Source organism: Carassius auratus, unplaced genomic scaffold (genome assembly GCF_003368295.1).
Source record: "Carassius auratus strain Wakin unplaced genomic scaffold, ASM336829v1 scaf_tig00023703, whole genome shotgun sequence".
NCBI lineage: Eukaryota > Metazoa > Chordata > Actinopteri > Cypriniformes > Cyprinidae > Carassius > Carassius auratus.
In genome coordinates this window covers 1-16,903 of record NW_020525292.1, presented here as the reverse complement: position 1 = coordinate 16,903, position 16,903 = coordinate 1, and the positions used below count along the sequence as shown (strand labels likewise).

Here is a 16,903-nt window from a genome sequence, read left to right as displayed (position 1 = left end):
ATTACACTACTTGCTTTGAGCTGAGTGAGTAAAATTAAAAACAGTCATTTCAATATTAAACTATTGTTCAGCAAAGAAACAAAACCTGTGCTAACTGAAAGAAATCAAATTGACAAAAAGATTTAATCCAAGATTTGGTGGTTATATGGAGAAAAAAAGAGATTTACAAGCGATTTTCAAAACGCTACTCATTTTTGACTGAGAACACCACTTTGTTAAAGGATTTTCAGCAGCACAAGGGTTAATATAGCTTGCACAGAAGCAGATAAAGTGAATGAGTGACTAGTTTCACCATCTAAGTGGAAAACACTTGCTCCTAAAGTCAGACAGGAGTGCAGGCTCTGAACGTTCAGCGCTGACACGATCAGGAACATCAACCAATCCACAACATGTTATTCCAACTGAAGTGTGCATGTAGTAGCATCTAAACGGCGATTAAATTTACTTTATTTTACATTATGATTTTGGCTTATGAAAACAGGATAACTGAGATTAAAATTGTATAAATTTTTTGTGTGTGGATGTGTGTCATATATAATTTTGTATTTTATTTTCTGTTTGATTGCATTGAAAATTCAAGGAAAGTTCAATAAATGCAAGTCAGTGAATGGTGATAAATAATCATGCTCTCAATACTGACCAAAATAACTGTGTTTCTGACTTCTGCCATAATCTAAGCTGAGCTCATCGGGTCACTGTAGGGTCAGACCAGGTACAGCTCCTTACTGATGTCATGACACATCACACACACTACAGCCGCCCAAACATGATCAGAATCATAACACTGAGGGGATCTGCACATCTCAGACCGTTGCTGCTGTGATTAATCACCAGAATCAGGACATTATTAATGACAGCCAAGAATCTGACATCTGCAGCAGCGGCTATATGACCAACATCTGCAGTAACACACTCACACACACACACACCATACTCACACACAAAAATAACTTACACACGTACACACTTCTATTATTCAAGTCAATTAGGATGCATTAATTAGGACAACCGGAACCAGGAACACTTCCCATAATGTCCTTGCTACATCATTAGAAGAAGCAGACGAGTCCTCTGCACAATCTGACTTTGCTGCAGTCTGGAATTGAACTACTGGTTTCGTCTGGTCAGAGGAGAACTGACCCCAACTGAGCCTGGTTTCTCCCAAGGTTTTCTCTCCATTCTGTCACCGATGGAGTTTCGGTTCCTCTGGCTTGCTCAGTTAGGGTCACTTCATATCCAGAGATATCATTGACTTGATTGCACAGACACTATTTAAACTGAACTGAGCTGGATGATGACATCACTGAATTCAATGATGAACTGCCTTTAACTGAAAATGTAGTGTTTACTATTGTCCTTCTGCATTATTGACACACAATTGTCCTAAGAAATGCTGTACATTTGCTTTAACACGATCAGTATTGTTAAAAGCGCTAGATAAAGGTGACTTGACTTGGCTTGACACTCACACACACACACACACACACATAATTTCTACTATCATAAATTCATCAAGCGCGCACCCGAGCCGCGTTCAGCACCGAGGACAGCGACGAGCTCGACGCATTTCAGGCCGCGACAGGACGCGTCGCGTCGCGTCGGGATCCGCAGGAGCGGTGAAGTTGCAGCCCTGTTCTGAAGCGTTACGCCGCGTTATAAGCGCCGATTCGCGTCCAATCGCGCCGCTGCTTGTTGCTAGGAAGGACTGGGATGAAGATCGCTCACCTGCTGCGGAGGGACGCGCGTCACATTCCTATCAGCGATGCGCTCCGCTCCTGCGGGAACGTTGCGGAGGGAAAAACGGTGTTATGTGGTTGTCAGTGCCATGTTATTCTCCGGGATTGATGCTGGAGACTGTGCGCTACATCCGGGCTGCTGGGAATCACGGCACCTGACAACCGAGCGGCTCGCGCTACTATGGCGAAGGCGTCAACTGAAATATTCATGAGCCAGGCGTTCGCTATTGGACGAGAGCAGCGCTACGTCACTACCGATCGATTACAATATTTAATACGTATGACTTACAATTGGAGGGTTATTACGTAACGGTCAACATTGTCTTAGGAATTAATAATCACAAACGAAGCATTCACTTATATTAATTTAAATTGAACCTATGATTATATAAAAAAAAAAAAATTAATTCTGTATTTTTATCTGTCAACATCTTTATATCATTCTAATTTCGACAAAATACTATAGTTAGACAACCGAAGAACTAAAGAACTTAAGAAAATAAAAAATAAAATAAAATAAATAAACATTCTATAACTATTTAGAATAATGGAACGTCTGTATTATATTTTTTAAACTGCAAAACTAAAGGTAATTTTTAGAAACATATTAAAAGCGTTTCATTCTGAGAGAAAATCCAAATAAGTCTTCAATACATCTGCAAAACACTAACAGAAATATTTTGAGATTATTGACCTACTGAAGGGGTCACTAAACTGCGTCCGGTTAGCATAATTAATATTCAGAAAAATAAGCCTTCGCCATTGGACGGTAACAAGGCAACTTTGCAGTATGTAAACTGTCTTGTTTGAGATGTGAGAGTGGGGGGGCAAGACGGACAGTTCTGACCTCTCGAAGTGTAACAAGTGGAGCATTAATATGGGATCAAAATCCCGCTAAATGTATTGCAGAGATCGAAAAATAATAAGCATAAATAAAATATTTAAAAACACGTGTAAAATAATAAAGCACAAAACCGAAAAACAAATGCTTTAAAAAAAAAATAATAAAAAAACAGCGCAGTCATGGATCGTAAAATAGTAAGAGTGAATCAAAAATGTAAACATTTAAAATTATATTGCACAAAACTCAAACATGAATTCAAATTTTTCCAAAATCGCAAACAAAATCGGGTTTCCTGCTCATATGTTATTTTTTTGTGTGCTTGTGGTCTTCCCATTTGCTCTTGTTTCCACGTTCTGCGCTTGCGTTTCAGAGTTCCATGTAAAGCAGGGCAGGCTTCAGCGTCACCATTGGCCCACAAGTTCTAGATTGACAGCTGCACCTCTAGCCAATCAGTCCACGGGGGAGTTGACGTCACTCTAATGCGACTCGTGGCTGCTGTGGCAGGTGTGTGTGAAGTAGAAGGTGAAACGCGAGTGAATTTTCAAATCTCTCCCGTCCCACTCCCGCCAAAAAAATGAAATAAAAAAATAAGTCCCGTCCAGTCCCAATCCCATGAATGACTCCCATTCACTCCCACTTCCATGTTGTATTTTTTGGCGGGGATCTGTCAGTTACAGTTCTTTTTGTTATTTTATTGAACTGAAAGACATCTTAATTCACATTGTGCATTGCACACACATTAAATTTTATGTAAATCATCATCAGTTATTCCATAGTTATTCATTTTTTATTTTAAATGTTCACACAACAACTCTTTAAAAGCAACAACCTGAAGGATACAGTAGAAAACAATAGAGAAGCAGCTTTCATAATACGATACACATACATTTAATTAACTTTTTTTTTATAATCCTGCAATTTTGCGCCCCGTCCAGCAGATGGCGCCCCTGCGTCCGCCTGTGTCGCCTGTCGGCAAAGTCGGCCCTGCATCCATGCTAACACACACGTTTTCTATTTTATTTTTATTTTTTTCATTTGAATGTAGTCACACAAATAAACGTATGCGGATTCGAAAGATTTATTACTTTTATCTGTATGCCCGAAATGAGGGAGTATTTTAAGAGCAAGTGAGAGCACTGGTGCCTCCATCTGTCCTGCTGTTCAGTTTCCACACACACTTCAATACCGCTCATTTCTGTAGGTAAACATCAGATTGAGCAGCCATGTAAAGTTATTACTACTAAAAAATTTAGATGAAAAGCTATATTTGAGGTCTATGAATGATAGGTGGGCTTCTGGATGTACTGCCCGATGTAGGGCACTGTATTACCACACAGACCATCCGGTAACGATCTGTCCTTCACCAGCCACACCAGAGCAAACAGGAGGACAGCATAAAGACACAGGGCGAGTACAATTGAGTTCACAATTAAAATATTAGCCTACAGTTTATACTTTATTCATTTAAACGGTAGGCTATATTTATGTAAAAAGTTGGGGATCAAAGTGTTATTACGATTCCAGGTCAATCAATCAATCAATCAATCACCTTTATTTATATAGTGCTTTAAACAAAATACATTGCGCCAAAGCACTGAACAACATTCATTTGGAAAACAGTGTCTCAATAATGCAAAATGATAGTTAAAGGCAGTTCATCATTGAATTCATTGATGTCATCTCTGTTCAGTTAAATAGTGTCTGTTTTAATTTGCAATCAAGTCAACGATATCGCTGTAGATGAAGTGACCCCAACTAAGCAAGCCAGAGGCGACAGCGGCAAGGAACCGAAACTCCATCGGTGACAGAATGGAGAAAAAAAACCTTGGGAGAAACCAGGCTCAGTTGGGGGGCCAGTTCTCCTCTGACCAGACGAAAACCAGTAGTTCAATTCCAGGCTGCAGCAAAGTCAGATTGTGCAGAAGAATCATCTGTTTCCTGTGGTCTTGTCCTGGTGCTCCTCTGAGACAAGGTCTTTACAGGGGATCTGTATCTGGGCTCTAGTTGTCCTGGTCTCCGCTGTCTTTCAGGGCAGTAGAGGTCCTTTCTAGGTGCTGATCCACCATCTGGTCTGGATACGTACTGGATCCGGGTGACTGCAGTGACCCTCTGATCTGGACACAGACTGGATCTGGTGGCCACGGTGACCTCGGAACAAGAGAGAAACAGACAAATATTAGCGTAGATGCCATTCTTCTAATGATGTAGAAAGTACGGTGTTATGTGAAGTGTTCCGGTTCCAGTTTACCTAATTAATGCAGCCTAAAAATCCTTTAACGGATTTGGATATTAAAAGCATATTAGTATGTTATGTGTATGCCAGGTTAAAGAGATGGGTCTTTAATCTAGATTTAAACTGCAAGAGTGTGTCTGCCTCCCGAACAATGTTAGGTAGGTTATTCCAGAGTTTAGGCGCCAAATAGGAAAAGGATCTGCCGCCCGCAGTTGATTTTGATATTCTAGGTATTATCAAATTGCCTGAGTTTTGAGAACGTAGCGGACGTAACGGAGTATAATGTAAAAGGAGGTCCCGCCAAAATTTTTTCCTGTCCCGTCCCAATCCCGTGATTAATAGTGATTTTGTCTCCAATCAATGTCAGCCGATCTCAGGTAATTAGTCTTAAATAGTTTGATATTTGATAGTTTGAAATTTGTGTGATATTTAATGCGCATCTTGTCAGTAAAGCCGGTTGTGTGATCAGCGGTAAATCTCCAAATCAAAGCATTGCACGAGCGAGTCGAATGCATTGGATCTGTGTGCTCTCTTATCGCTCGCGCGGTATTTCGATTTGGAGACAACCGGCTTTACTGACAAGATAAATTAAATATCGCGTGTGAATTAACGTGCAGCCCAAATGCCCAAAATATAAAGTATTGCTCACTAAACCAAACTAACAAGACACGTGTTAGCTAGATGTCGGCCTACTTGGACTACACAGAGCTTGCAGAATTGCAAGCTGCACTGTTAAAGAGTTGGATTCCCATGCTAAACATGGACAAAGTTTCAAAAATTAAGTTGTATGTTTGAAGGAGTATTTTTGTTCCAAAAATACTCCTTCCGTTTGTCACAAGTTTCGGAAAGTTTTTTTCGAGTATGGCTCTGTGTGACGTTAGATGGAGCGGAATTTCCTTATATGTGTCCTGAGGGACTTCTGCCGGAAGAGCGCGCTCCCGTATAGCAGAGCACTGAGAGCACAACAGACTTCACTGATCAGAGCGAGAGCGTCGCCAAATGTCACAAAAGAAGTGTGTTTTTGGTTGCCAGGGCAAGACAACCCTGCACAGATTACCAAAAGAGAAACAGCATTAAGGGACCAGTGGATGGAGTTTATTTTTACAGAGCATCAACGGAGTTGTGCAAGTGTTTGTGTTTGTTCCCTGCATTTCGAAGATGCTTGTTTTACAAACAAGGCCCAGTTTGACGCCGGATTTGCACATCGTTTATTTCTTTAGGATAATGAAGTCCCTACAAAAAAGGGTCACGATTGTGTGTTGGAACCACAGGCGGTGAGTAAAACTGCTTCATGTATCTTGTCTGTGTTGTTAACTGAGCTTCCAAACGCTCTCAACGCAAAAGCCTACTTGCGCTCGTGATTCTTTAGCTCCGCCCACACGTCACGCCTCCAGCCGGTCGTGTTTTTCCGGGGAAAATCGGTACAGACTATCTTTCTCTTATGAATATAATAAAACTAAATACTTTGTGGAGTTATGAAGGATGCAGTACTACTCTATAGGTACTCAAGATTAACAGGAGATTGAGTGAAAACGAGCATTTCACCCCCCCTTTAAGGTTATCCATCTTCACATGGCATTCACTAAATTCCAGGGGTTTCATTACCACGACGTAAAATGGGCGTTTCTGAAGGTCTTTGTAAAACGCCCTCTTTCAAAAAAAAATAAAAGGTCACCAGGGAAATATAAAATCATACCTGATGAATCCTTCTGCATAATTGACAATCAGTCAGGACAGCGATCTGAAGTTATAACTGTATTTATATAATTTGACATGAAACACCTGAGATCTGGACAGGTATCTGAAGATATAACATTAACAGTGTTAATTTTAACTTGTATGAATGTAATTTGACACGAAACACCCGCAATCGCGGAAAGGTTACCTTAAGTTGTAACAGTATGAATATAATATGAAAAACACCCACGATTTCGGAGAAGTAACGCTATTTGAAGCAATTTTAGCGAATGGCTTCCCTTCCAATCTGCGCATGATCGTTGACCTATGCAAATTAACAAATAGGCTACGCCATTGCATTTGTTTTTCGGTTTTGTGCGTTATTATTTGACACGTGTTTTTAAATATTTGAGTTATGCTTATATTTGGGTGGGATTTTGATCCCATACATTTACCTGCGAAATCAAAGGCAAATATTGCGTTATTCTCAATTATATGCTGTGCTGCTGATAAACATGATATAATTTCAGTTCTGTACTTTTATATTAAGTCAAGTCACCTTTATTTATATAGCGCTTTAAACAAAACACATTGCATCAAAGCAACTGAACAACATTCATTAGGAAAACAGTGTGTCAATAATGCAAAATGATAGTTAAAGGCAGTTCATCATTGAATTCAGTGATGTCATCTCTGTTCAGTTAAATAGTGTCTGTGCATTTATTTGCAATCAAGTCAATGATATCGCTGTAGATGAAGTGACCCCAACTAAGCAAGCCCTACATCACTAGAAGAATGGCATCTACGCTAATATTAGTCTGTTTCTCTCTTGTTCCGAGGTCACCGTAGCCACCAGATCCAGTCTGTGTCCAGATCAGAGGGTCACTGCAGTCACCCGGATCCAGTACGTATCCAGACCAGATGGTGGATCAGCACCTAGAAAGGACCTCTACATCCCTGAAAGACAGCGGAGACCAGGACAACTAGATCCCCAGATACAGATCCCCTGTAAAGACCTTGTCTCAGAGGAGCACCAGGACAAGACCACAGGAAACAGATGATTCTTCTGCACAATCTGACTTTGCTGCAGCCTGGAATTGAACTACTGGTTTCGTCTGGTCAGAGGAGAAGAGAGAAGATTTTCTTTTTCTTTCTTTTTGCAGTCATGTTTTACTAAAAAAAAGGTCTTTTTGAGGTCTGATCGTAATGAGTAAAAGGTTGTCAGTTTTTCTCTTTTACAATGTTTTTGTTTTTTTTGTTTTTTGTGGTTTATAATAAACTTGCTGACAAACTTATATGGATTCTATGGAATTATTTCCCCCAAAGAATCAAAAAGGTCAATTTGGAGAAAAAAAGTCAGCAACGTTGAGAAATTAGTGAACTGTGAGATAGATCAGTCATGACATAAATAGTCAAAATTACCTTTTTTTCTTCTCTCTTTTATTATTTATTTATTCTGTAGTGGAAATAAGCTTCCATATACTTAAAATCATTTACTGCTTATTATAGTATTTTCCTCATATTTGTAAGAGCACACTTGTCTTCGGGGAGTGTTAAGGAAAACGGCACCAAAGAAAAACATCTACTTTTGGCAATTTCCAGTAAACTTGGACTTGAACCATTCTTATTTGTTGTCAATATGACATTGGACTCAAGAAACACCAGGTTAACAGAATTTGAGAACCAATTACAATTGGATAAGATAGTAAGATTTTTCTAATTAAATTTGTTAATCCATGAGTGTTAATGAAGTGGGAGGGACTATCGTTAATTAGCTGAAATCTGTAGAATACAAAAAGACCAAAGGGCAGTATCTCCACTTTGTGTTTAGTTGTTGAACAATGGCTGGAAGTTGGTGTTTGGTTCAGATTTTGGTGGTTTGTGCTCTCTGTCATGCTGTTCCACAATGGAGTAAATCGCTTCAGGATGTTCAGTCTCTGATGACCCAGCAGTTTCAGCTTCAGAAGCCAGTTCAACAACCAACTAACCAGTGGCTTCCTCCACAAAATATGCTTCCGAAGCCAGTTCAACAACTGACTAAACCGCAGTATCTGGTTCAGAAGCCAGTTCAGCAACCAGCTAACCAGCAGTTTCCGCTTCAGAAGCCAGTAGTGCAGGCAGATCCCCTTGATAAATGTGCTGTAGCTGATTCCGAGCAGATCCAATGTGGTCTACCTGGGATCAGTGGTGCTGAGTGTGAAGCTATTAACTGCTGCTTTAAAGCACAGCAGTGTTTCTATGGGAGAGCGGGTAAGTGTTCTCAATCTTCTGTTCGTGTTAAACTGATTCTCTGCATTAACCTGCTCTTGTACCTTGTTCTAGTGACTGTCCAGTGTATTAGAGATGGTCAGTTTGTGGTAGTGGTGTCGAGAGATGTTACTCTGCCTCGACTGAGTCTGGATTCGGTTCATCTACTGGGTGGAAACGACCAACCTTGCGCTCCTGTGGGGTCCACACCTTCCTTTGCTATATACCAGTTCCCTGTGACCGCATGTGGCACGAGCGTGATGGTGAGCAGCTGCTACTGGTTTTATTCTGCATTGCTTATGATGGACTGGATGCTGATACCGTACCTATTCACAGGAGGACGGCGGATATGTGGTGTATGAAAACAGAATGACCTCATCGTATGAAGTGGGGATTGGACCATATGGTTCCATCACAAGGGACAGCCATTTTGAGTAGGTGATATATGACTTGGTGTGAACCTTAATCCCTGATAAATGTTACAAGCTCGCTGTGTGTTGTCCAGGTTTCTCTTCCAGTGTAGATACTCTGAAACTTCTGTGGAAGCTCTGGTTGTGGAAGTCAACTCTGTTCCTCCACCTCCACCAGTAGCTGCTCCTGGACCTCTCCGGGTGGAGCTCAGACTGGCCAATGGCCAATGTGTCACCAAAGGCTGTGCTGAAGGTAAGGTCTTGTTCTGTTTCTGCCTAAAGCCTTTTGAATTTGAATCTGGTTCAACCGCAGTGTTCCTCAGGGGATGAGGCCTACACGTCCTACTACAGTGACGCTGATTATCCCATCACAAAAGTCCTGCGAGAGCCGGTGTATGTTGAGGTGCACATTATGGAGAGGACTGACCCCAACATTGTCCTGATGCTGGGACGCTGTTGGACTACTTCAACCCCCAGTCCACTCAGTCTCCCCCAGTGGGACCTTCTGATCAATGGGTGAGCTTACAGCCGATCTTGATCCAGTTAGTCTGCTGGGAGACCCTTTCTAACCTTCTCTTTTGTCTTCAGATGCCCTTACCAGGATGACCGTTATCTGACCACACTGGTTCCAGTGACCGGATCTTCTGGTCTTCAGTACCCAACCCACTACAAGCGCTTCGTTGTGAAGATGTTCACCTTTGTAGATCCAGCCTCACTGGCTGCTCTGCAGGAAACCGTATGCCCCCTGTTACTTGAACATTTGTGTTTTTACTACTTGTGGATTCTGTGACTTGAGCCTCTTTCTTCCCTGTCAGATCTTCATCCACTGCAGTACAGAGGTGTGCCATCCATCATCTGGCTCTTGTGAGCAAAGCTGCACCAGGAAACGTGAGTTCTTGCTTTCTCTTGACAAGAGGAACTGAGCATTTTATAAGTGTTCTCACTTTTAACACTTCTCTTACAGGAAGAGATGCTCGTATGAAGGCTGTCTCTGGGGAGCAGACTGTGGTTTCTAGTGGCGCAGTAACTCTGGTCGTGTAAATCTAGACTTTAATAAACTTTGTAGAACCCCGAGGTATCTTGTCTATTGGTATTGTTCTGCAGAATCTGGTATTAAATGCCCCTCTTGCCAGGTTTTTTTCTTCCTCGCACTGTTAAACCAAGGTTCTACAACCTTGGATGTTTAACAACCCCCCCCCCCCCCAATTCTTGCTGGGACTGAGACTTGAATCTGTTCCCTTTTAGGTCACAAGTCTGACTATTTAACGATTGGGCTAAGACTGAACCACCACAACTTGTGGGTCATATTCAGTGCGTCTGTCAGTCATCCTAGTACTATCTGCTTATATGGGGAAAGATTTGATTGCAAGCTGGGCAGTTGTGACCTAAAGTTTTAATACTCCATACCAGCAGGGAATGTAGGTTAGGGATTGAATGAACCGTGCTCCCTTCCACTTTCAATACAACCAGTTGCTCCCCAGGCACCACAGTGACTGGTTGCAAACTGCACTGGGTGTTCACTGCTTCTAATGTGCATGCAGTAACTTAGAGTTAAAATTGGAGGACCAATTCTAGTATGGCTTGCCATACTTTGCTTTTGCTGTCCGGTCAAAAAGTGTTGGTTTCTAGAGTATTTTTGAATAAGCGTTTCTTTCCCACTTCACAAAGTGATGGCAAGTAAAATGATTTCTACGCATGTGTAGCTGAGAGGAAAAAATCCTGGTAGAGCCAGTCTTCTGACAAGAAATCAATTATATCAAACTTCAGGCATTTTTATTTCATGCGTAAAAGGCTAACCTGCACCCTGGGGCATAATATTTTGTACCATACGAAAGGCAGTGGTAGAAAATGACTTGAGAGTAAAAAAAAAAAAAAAGTGGTTTGCTGAACAACCACGAGTTACTGCATTCCAAAGTACTTTATTTTATTTGTACCCAAAATGAGATTATGTGAGCATTATGGAGCAGGGTTAATCCTAATCCAAACACTCATGTAATGTTTGTTTCACAAAGGAGACCTGGGAAATCCCTTGTGGACGAATGCATCTGATATCACTACAGCTGAATAACATGCAAAGATGCTTTATAACATGAGAGACAACAAACACACAACTGCAATGCTAATTGACATAGCTTGCAACACCGTATAGAATTTTATCAAAAATATTTTGTCTCGCTGAGTAGACAGAAGCAACAGTTTTCCCAGCATAAACCTAGTTCATTCTGTGTTTGTCCCTCACCAGTGTCCCATTGACACTCGTAAGGTTCTGTCAGAGAACTGTGTGATAATCGTCTGTATGTCCATGATGCCCGTGTTCCTGCAACCACCCCTGTCTCAGATCTGCTCGCTTGTGGAGAAACTCAAGTACCGGGATGCTCTAGCTACAAAGAGCTTCCTAATCCACAGCCCACCTGCTAAACCCAATTGCACCGCCTGGTTAGAAGGTGAGCAAAGAAAGGCACGGCCGAGGCTTTGAGACACCTGTCCTCTGCATGGGACGAGAAGAGTTTTATAAAGCAGTAGTGACAATGAAGATTTGCTGAAAATATGCTCACCCTCGGTCCATCTACCGATTCTACGAACAATGCATGAATAATGTTTTTGTGCCAACGTTTTGAGAACACTATTAAAGAGTGGATAACTTTGAATGACCATAAACACACAATTGCAATGCTAATTGACATAGCTTGCATCATTGCTACATCGGTGGTTCCCACCTCATTCAAAAAATCTGTCATCATCCCTGTGCCTAAGAACAATAAACCCTATTGTCTGACTGACTATCATCCAGTTGCCCTCACATCAATAGTCATGAAGGTCTTTGAGGGGCTGGTTAAAAACGTCATCTGCTCCTCCATACCGGATACTTTGGACCCTCTTCAGTTTGCCTATCGCCCAAACAGATCCACTGATGATGCCATCTCTCACATCCTGCACTCTTCTCTCACACAAATTGACAGCAATAACAGGAACTACATAAGGCTGCTATTTATTGACTATAGCTCAGCTTTTAATACTATAGTCCCCTTAAAGCTAGCTTCTAAACTCATGGACCTCGGCCTGAATTCTTCACTCTGCAACTGGATTCTTGATTTCCTCACCGGCAGACCTCAAGTGGTGAAAGCCAGTACACCTCCAGCTCCATCACCCTGAACGTAGGAGCCCCACAGGGCTGTGTCCTGAGTCCCCTGGTCTTCTCTCTCTACACACATGATTGCGTGTCTTCCCACAGCTCCACATCTATAATCAAATTTGCTGATGATACTGTGGTTCTAGGCCTCATTCACAACAATAATGAGACTGCATACTTGGATGAGGTAGGGAAATTAACATCATGGTGCCAGGACAACTGTCTCTCTCTGAATGTGAGCAAAACTAAAGAGCTGATTGTGGACTTCAGGAAGAGACAGCAGCAGCCCTATACTCCTCTTATGATCAGCGGGACCCCTGTGGAGAGGGTGAGCAGCTTCAAGTACCTTGGTGTAAACATCTCTGAGGACCTGACTTGGACTACACACATTCAAACACAGGTTAATAAAGCCAGCCAAAGACTGTACCATCTGCGACAGCTGAGGAAATTCAGGGTCTCACCAGCAATCCTGAAAACTTTCTATTCTGGGGCTATAGAAAGTGTATTGACTCAGTGCATCTCAGTGTGGTATGGGAACAGCTCCAGTCAAGAATGCAAAGCCCTGCAGAGAGTTGTGCGCTTAGCTGAGCGCATCTCCGGGTCTGCTCTCCACTCTCTGCAGGACATCTATCTCAAACACTGCAGAAGCAGAGCTGCTAAAATCATCAAAGACTCCACCCACCCCAGTAACCATCTCTTCACTTTGCTGCCATCTGGTAAGCGCTTCCGCAGCCTGATGGCAAAAAACCGAGAGACTCGGGAGAAGTTTCTTCCCCCAGGCCATCAGACTCCTAAACTCAAAACCAGCCTCTTAACATCTTCATGTCTCCACTTAATGTTCACTTTATCAGTAAGATATTCATCATTCACTATCTCACATGACATACTGACAGTGTCGACCGTTTTGCACATTTGCAAAATGTGCAAAATCACAAGTAAGATTTTTCTAATTAAATTTGTGCATTTATGTAAAAAAAATAGGAAAAATAAGAAGTCTATCTTGAGATCCAAGGAGAAACACCCAGCTGCAAGCTACCATTTCTGCAAGTCATGAGAACCATGAGTGTTAATGAAGAGGGAGGGACTATCGTTAATTAGCTTAAATCTGTAGAGTACAAAAAGACCAAAGGGCAGTATCTCCACTTTGTGTTTAGCTGTTGAACAATGGGTGGAAGTTGGTGTTTGCTTCAGATTTTGCTGGTTTGTGCTTTCTGTCATGCTGTTCCAAACTGGAGTAAATCACTTCAGGATGTTCAGTCTCCGATGACCCAGCAGTTTCAGCTTCAGAAGCCAGTTCAACAACCAACTAACCAGCAGTTTCCACTTCAGAAGCCAGTTCAACAACCTAAACCACAGTTTCCGCTTCAGAAGCCGGTTCAACAACCAACTTACCAGCAGTTTCCACTTCAGAAGCCAGTTCAACAACCTAAACCACAGTTTCCGCTTCAGAAGCCGGTTCAACAACCAACTTACCAGCAGTTTCCGCTTCAGAAGCCAGTTCAACAACCTAAACCACAGTTTCCGCTTCAGAAGCCGGTTCAACAACCAACTTACCAGCAGTTTCCGCTTCAGAAGCCAGTTCAACAACCTAAACCACAGTTTCCACATCAGAAGCCAGTAGTGCAGGCAGATCCCCTTGATAAATGTGCTGTAGCTGATTCCGAGCAGATCCAATGTGGTCTACCTGGGATCAGTGGTGCTGAGTGTGAAGCTATTAACTGCTGCTTTAAAGCACAGCAGTGTTTCTATGGGAGGGCAGGTAAGCGTTCTCAATCTTCTGTTCGTGTTAAACTGATTCTCTGCATTAACCTGCTCTTGTACCTTGTTCTAGTGACTGTCCAGTGTATTAGAGATGGTCAGTTTGTGGTAGTGGTGTCTAGAGATGTTACTCTGCCTCGACTGAGTCTGGATTCTGTTCATCTACTGGGTGGAAACGACCCACCTTGCGCTCCTGTGGGGTCCACACCTTCCTTTGCTATATACCAGTTCCCTGTGACCGCATGTGGCACGAGCGTGATGGTGAGCAGCTGCTACTGGTTTTATTCTGCATTGCTTATGATGGACTGGATGCTGATACCGTACCTATTCACAGGAGGATGGCGGATATGTGGTGTATGAAAACAGAATGACCTCATCGTATGAAGTGGGGATTGGACCATATGGTTCCATCACAAGGGACAGTCATTTTGAGTAGGTGATCTATGACTGTGTGAACCTTAATCCCTGATAAATGCTACAAGCTCAATGTGTTGTCCAGGTTTCTCTTCCAGTGTAGATACTCTGAAACTTCTGTGGAAGCTCTGGTTGTGGAGGTCAACTCTGTTCCTCCACCTCCACCAGTAGCTGCTCCTGGACCTCTCCGGGTGGAGCTCAGACTGGCCAATGGCCAATGTGTAACCAAAGGCTGTGCTGAAGGTAAGGTCCTGTTCTGTGTCTGCCTAAAGCCTTTCGAATTTGAATCTGGTTCAACCGCAGTGTTCCTCAGGGGATGAGGCCTACACGTCCTACTACAGTGACGCTGATTATCCCATCACAAAAGTCCTGCGAGAGCCGGTGTATGTTGAGGTGCACATTATGGAGAGGACTGACCCCAACATTGTCCTGATGCTGGGACGCTGTTGGACTACTTCACCCCCAGTCCACTCAGTCTCCCCCAGTGGGACCTTCTGATCGATGGGTGGGCTTACAGCCGATCTTGATCCAGTTAGTCTGCTGGGAGACCCTTTCTAACCTTCTCTTTTGTCTTCAGATGCCCTTACCAGGATGACCGTTATTTGACCACACTGGTTCCGTGGACCGGATCTTCTGGTCTTCAGTACCCAACCCACTACAAGCGCTTCGTTGTGAAGATGTTCACATTTGTAGATCCAGCCTCACTGGCTGCTCTGCAGGAACCGTATGCCCCCTGTTACTTGAACATTTGTGTTTTTTACTACTTGTGGATTCTGTGACTTGAGCCTCCTTTCTTCCCTGTCAGATCTTCATCCACTGCAGTACAGAGGTGTGCCATCCATCATCTGGCTCTTGTGAGCAAAGCTGCACCAGGAAACGTGAGTTCTTGCTTTTCTCTTGACGAGGAACTGCACATTTTATAAGTGTGTCTCACTTCTGACATATCTTTCAGGAAGAGACACTCCTATCAAGGCTGTCTCTGGGGAGCAGACTGTGGTTTCTAGTGGAGAAGTTACTCTGGTCATGTAAATCTAGTTTTTAATAAACTTTACAGAAGTTTACAATTTATCTTGTCCTTTGCTGTTGTTCTGCAGAATCTGGTATTACATGTCCCTCTTGCCAGGTTTTTTTTTCTTCTCCAACCTACTTGCCAGAATACCTAACATAATGTTCATAATTTAATTGGCCGTTTAACAATGTAAAGTGTGACCAACAAAATCTTGGGTTTGGTTGTAGTCCAGATCAAAATGGGACAATAAGTTTGAAAATGGGCTTATTACGTCTAAATATTTGGTGCTGTGTGGTGAACACCGTACAAATCTGAATGACCATTTAAATATGTTGGGGTTTCCAGGGTAAGGGCTGCGTAATTAGTTATTCCTGGTATTTAGATGTAACCACGATAACCATATTGTGCATATTCATTACCATGATGTTATCATCTTACTGAATATGGTCTAAGGTTTACTAGAACAAGGTCTCATAGCTGGTTAAAAAGAACTTGCACATTTTACAACTCTCTCCCCAGTCTGGCATGAATGGTTCATATAGTTCCTGTATCAAAAGAAGGCTGGCATTCTGAAATAAAATGTACTGTGACTGGTTAGCTGGGTGAGCGTGTGTTTGTGTTTGGCAGCACTGCCTGGTTTAGAAATGTCATGCTACCTTATCATAGCCCCCTGATGTGAGCTACAGTGTAAATATTGGTCAAATCAATTTGAGCATGAGTTTATCCTGGAATGTTTTAACCATTCCTAGTTGACCAAATACACACTGGAAAAGGAAATCAGAATGGCAAAGAGTAATTTATACTAACAAGCTAAAGAACTAATTATTTCCAGTGATCCTGCTTCTGTGTAGAAACACCCTATTCTCCAGCACTCTGGCGAATCAACAACAGGTTGGGTCCTCTACTACACTAGTGACTGTACGTCCTCTGTAAAGCTCCTGAAGTTTGTAGACGACGCCACACTCATCGGCCTCATTCAGGACAGTGATGAGTCTGCTTAAAGACAGGAGGTTAAAGAGCTGGCTGTCTGGTGCACTCTTAACAACATGGAGCTGAACACACTCAAAACAGTGGAGATGATGGTGGTTGGAGAGTGTTTTCTCTACTTCCGGTTGCCTTCTGTAGCTAATGGTAGCTCCGTGTAGCTGATTTATTTTTTTTAAAGTGGTAAAATATAACTTAATTCACACCATATTTCTGATATTATTGATCAATCTTATCAGATTAACTTTGATCATTCACTTTTCCGTGACTGCAGTACACCTGCAAAGCGTTAGCACTCGTTAGCTTGTCATTAGCGGTTTCTCCTCTCTCTCTCACGCTGCAGTTTTCCACAAGTTCATCAAACAACTGCAGTAAGAATATTTAATCAAGAACAGTGAGTAATGGCTTCGCCTGCTATCGGTATTTGCACCTCTTGCCACATGTACAGTTTATCTATCTCT

General features: G+C 42.3%; 3 protein-coding genes across 5 annotated transcripts in view; 2 read left to right on the top strand and 1 right to left on the bottom strand.

The window, feature by feature from the left end:
• Positions 1-1,996, bottom strand: part of LOC113077981 (serine/threonine-protein kinase PAK 5-like) — a 57,173-nt gene extending 55,177 nt beyond the window's left edge. The window contains exon 1 of one of the 3 annotated variants that reach the window (XM_026250237.1): positions 1,726-1,996. The gene's annotated coding sequence lies outside the window, so the exon portion shown is untranslated. Of the gene's footprint in view, positions 1-1,523; positions 1,617-1,725 lie in introns of those variants that run through there. The other 2 variants (XM_026250239.1, XM_026250238.1) reach the window with 2 other exon arrangements.
• A 6,300-nt stretch (positions 1,997-8,296) lies between these two features.
• On the top strand, positions 8,297-10,222 carry LOC113077983 (zona pellucida sperm-binding protein 4-like). The gene is made up of 8 exons (XM_026250241.1): positions 8,297-8,740; positions 8,813-9,000; positions 9,074-9,171; positions 9,243-9,400; positions 9,471-9,663; positions 9,736-9,883; positions 9,963-10,035; positions 10,112-10,222. Exons 1-8 carry the CDS (start codon positions 8,332-8,334, stop codon positions 10,186-10,188), a joined length of 1,344 nt encoding a protein of 447 aa, XP_026106026.1. The 5' UTR covers positions 8,297-8,331; the 3' UTR covers positions 10,189-10,222.
• Positions 10,223-13,741: 3,519 nt separating this feature from the next.
• On the top strand, positions 13,742-14,954 carry LOC113077982 (zona pellucida sperm-binding protein 4-like; the record flags this gene model as incomplete). The annotated part of the gene is made up of 5 exons (XM_026250240.1): positions 13,742-14,036; positions 14,109-14,296; positions 14,370-14,467; positions 14,535-14,692; positions 14,763-14,954. Coding segments are annotated over 5 exons (924 nt in total), but the record flags the coding sequence as incomplete, so codon positions are not given.
• Between the last annotated feature and the right edge of the window lie 1,949 nt (positions 14,955-16,903).

Bases quoted from the DNA above. Each gene is read 5' to 3' on its own strand.
- LOC113077983 (XM_026250241.1), top strand. From the start codon at position 8,332: ATGGCTGGAAGTTGGTGTTTGGTTCAGATTTTGGTGGTTTGTGCTCTC. The intron at 8,741-8,812 runs GTAAGTGTTCTC...ACCTTGTTCTAG, and splicing joins GTGTTTCTATGGGAGAGCGG to TGACTGTCCAGTGTATTAGA. The intron at 10,036-10,111 runs GTGAGTTCTTGC...CTTCTCTTACAG, and splicing joins GCAAAGCTGCACCAGGAAAC to GAAGAGATGCTCGTATGAAG.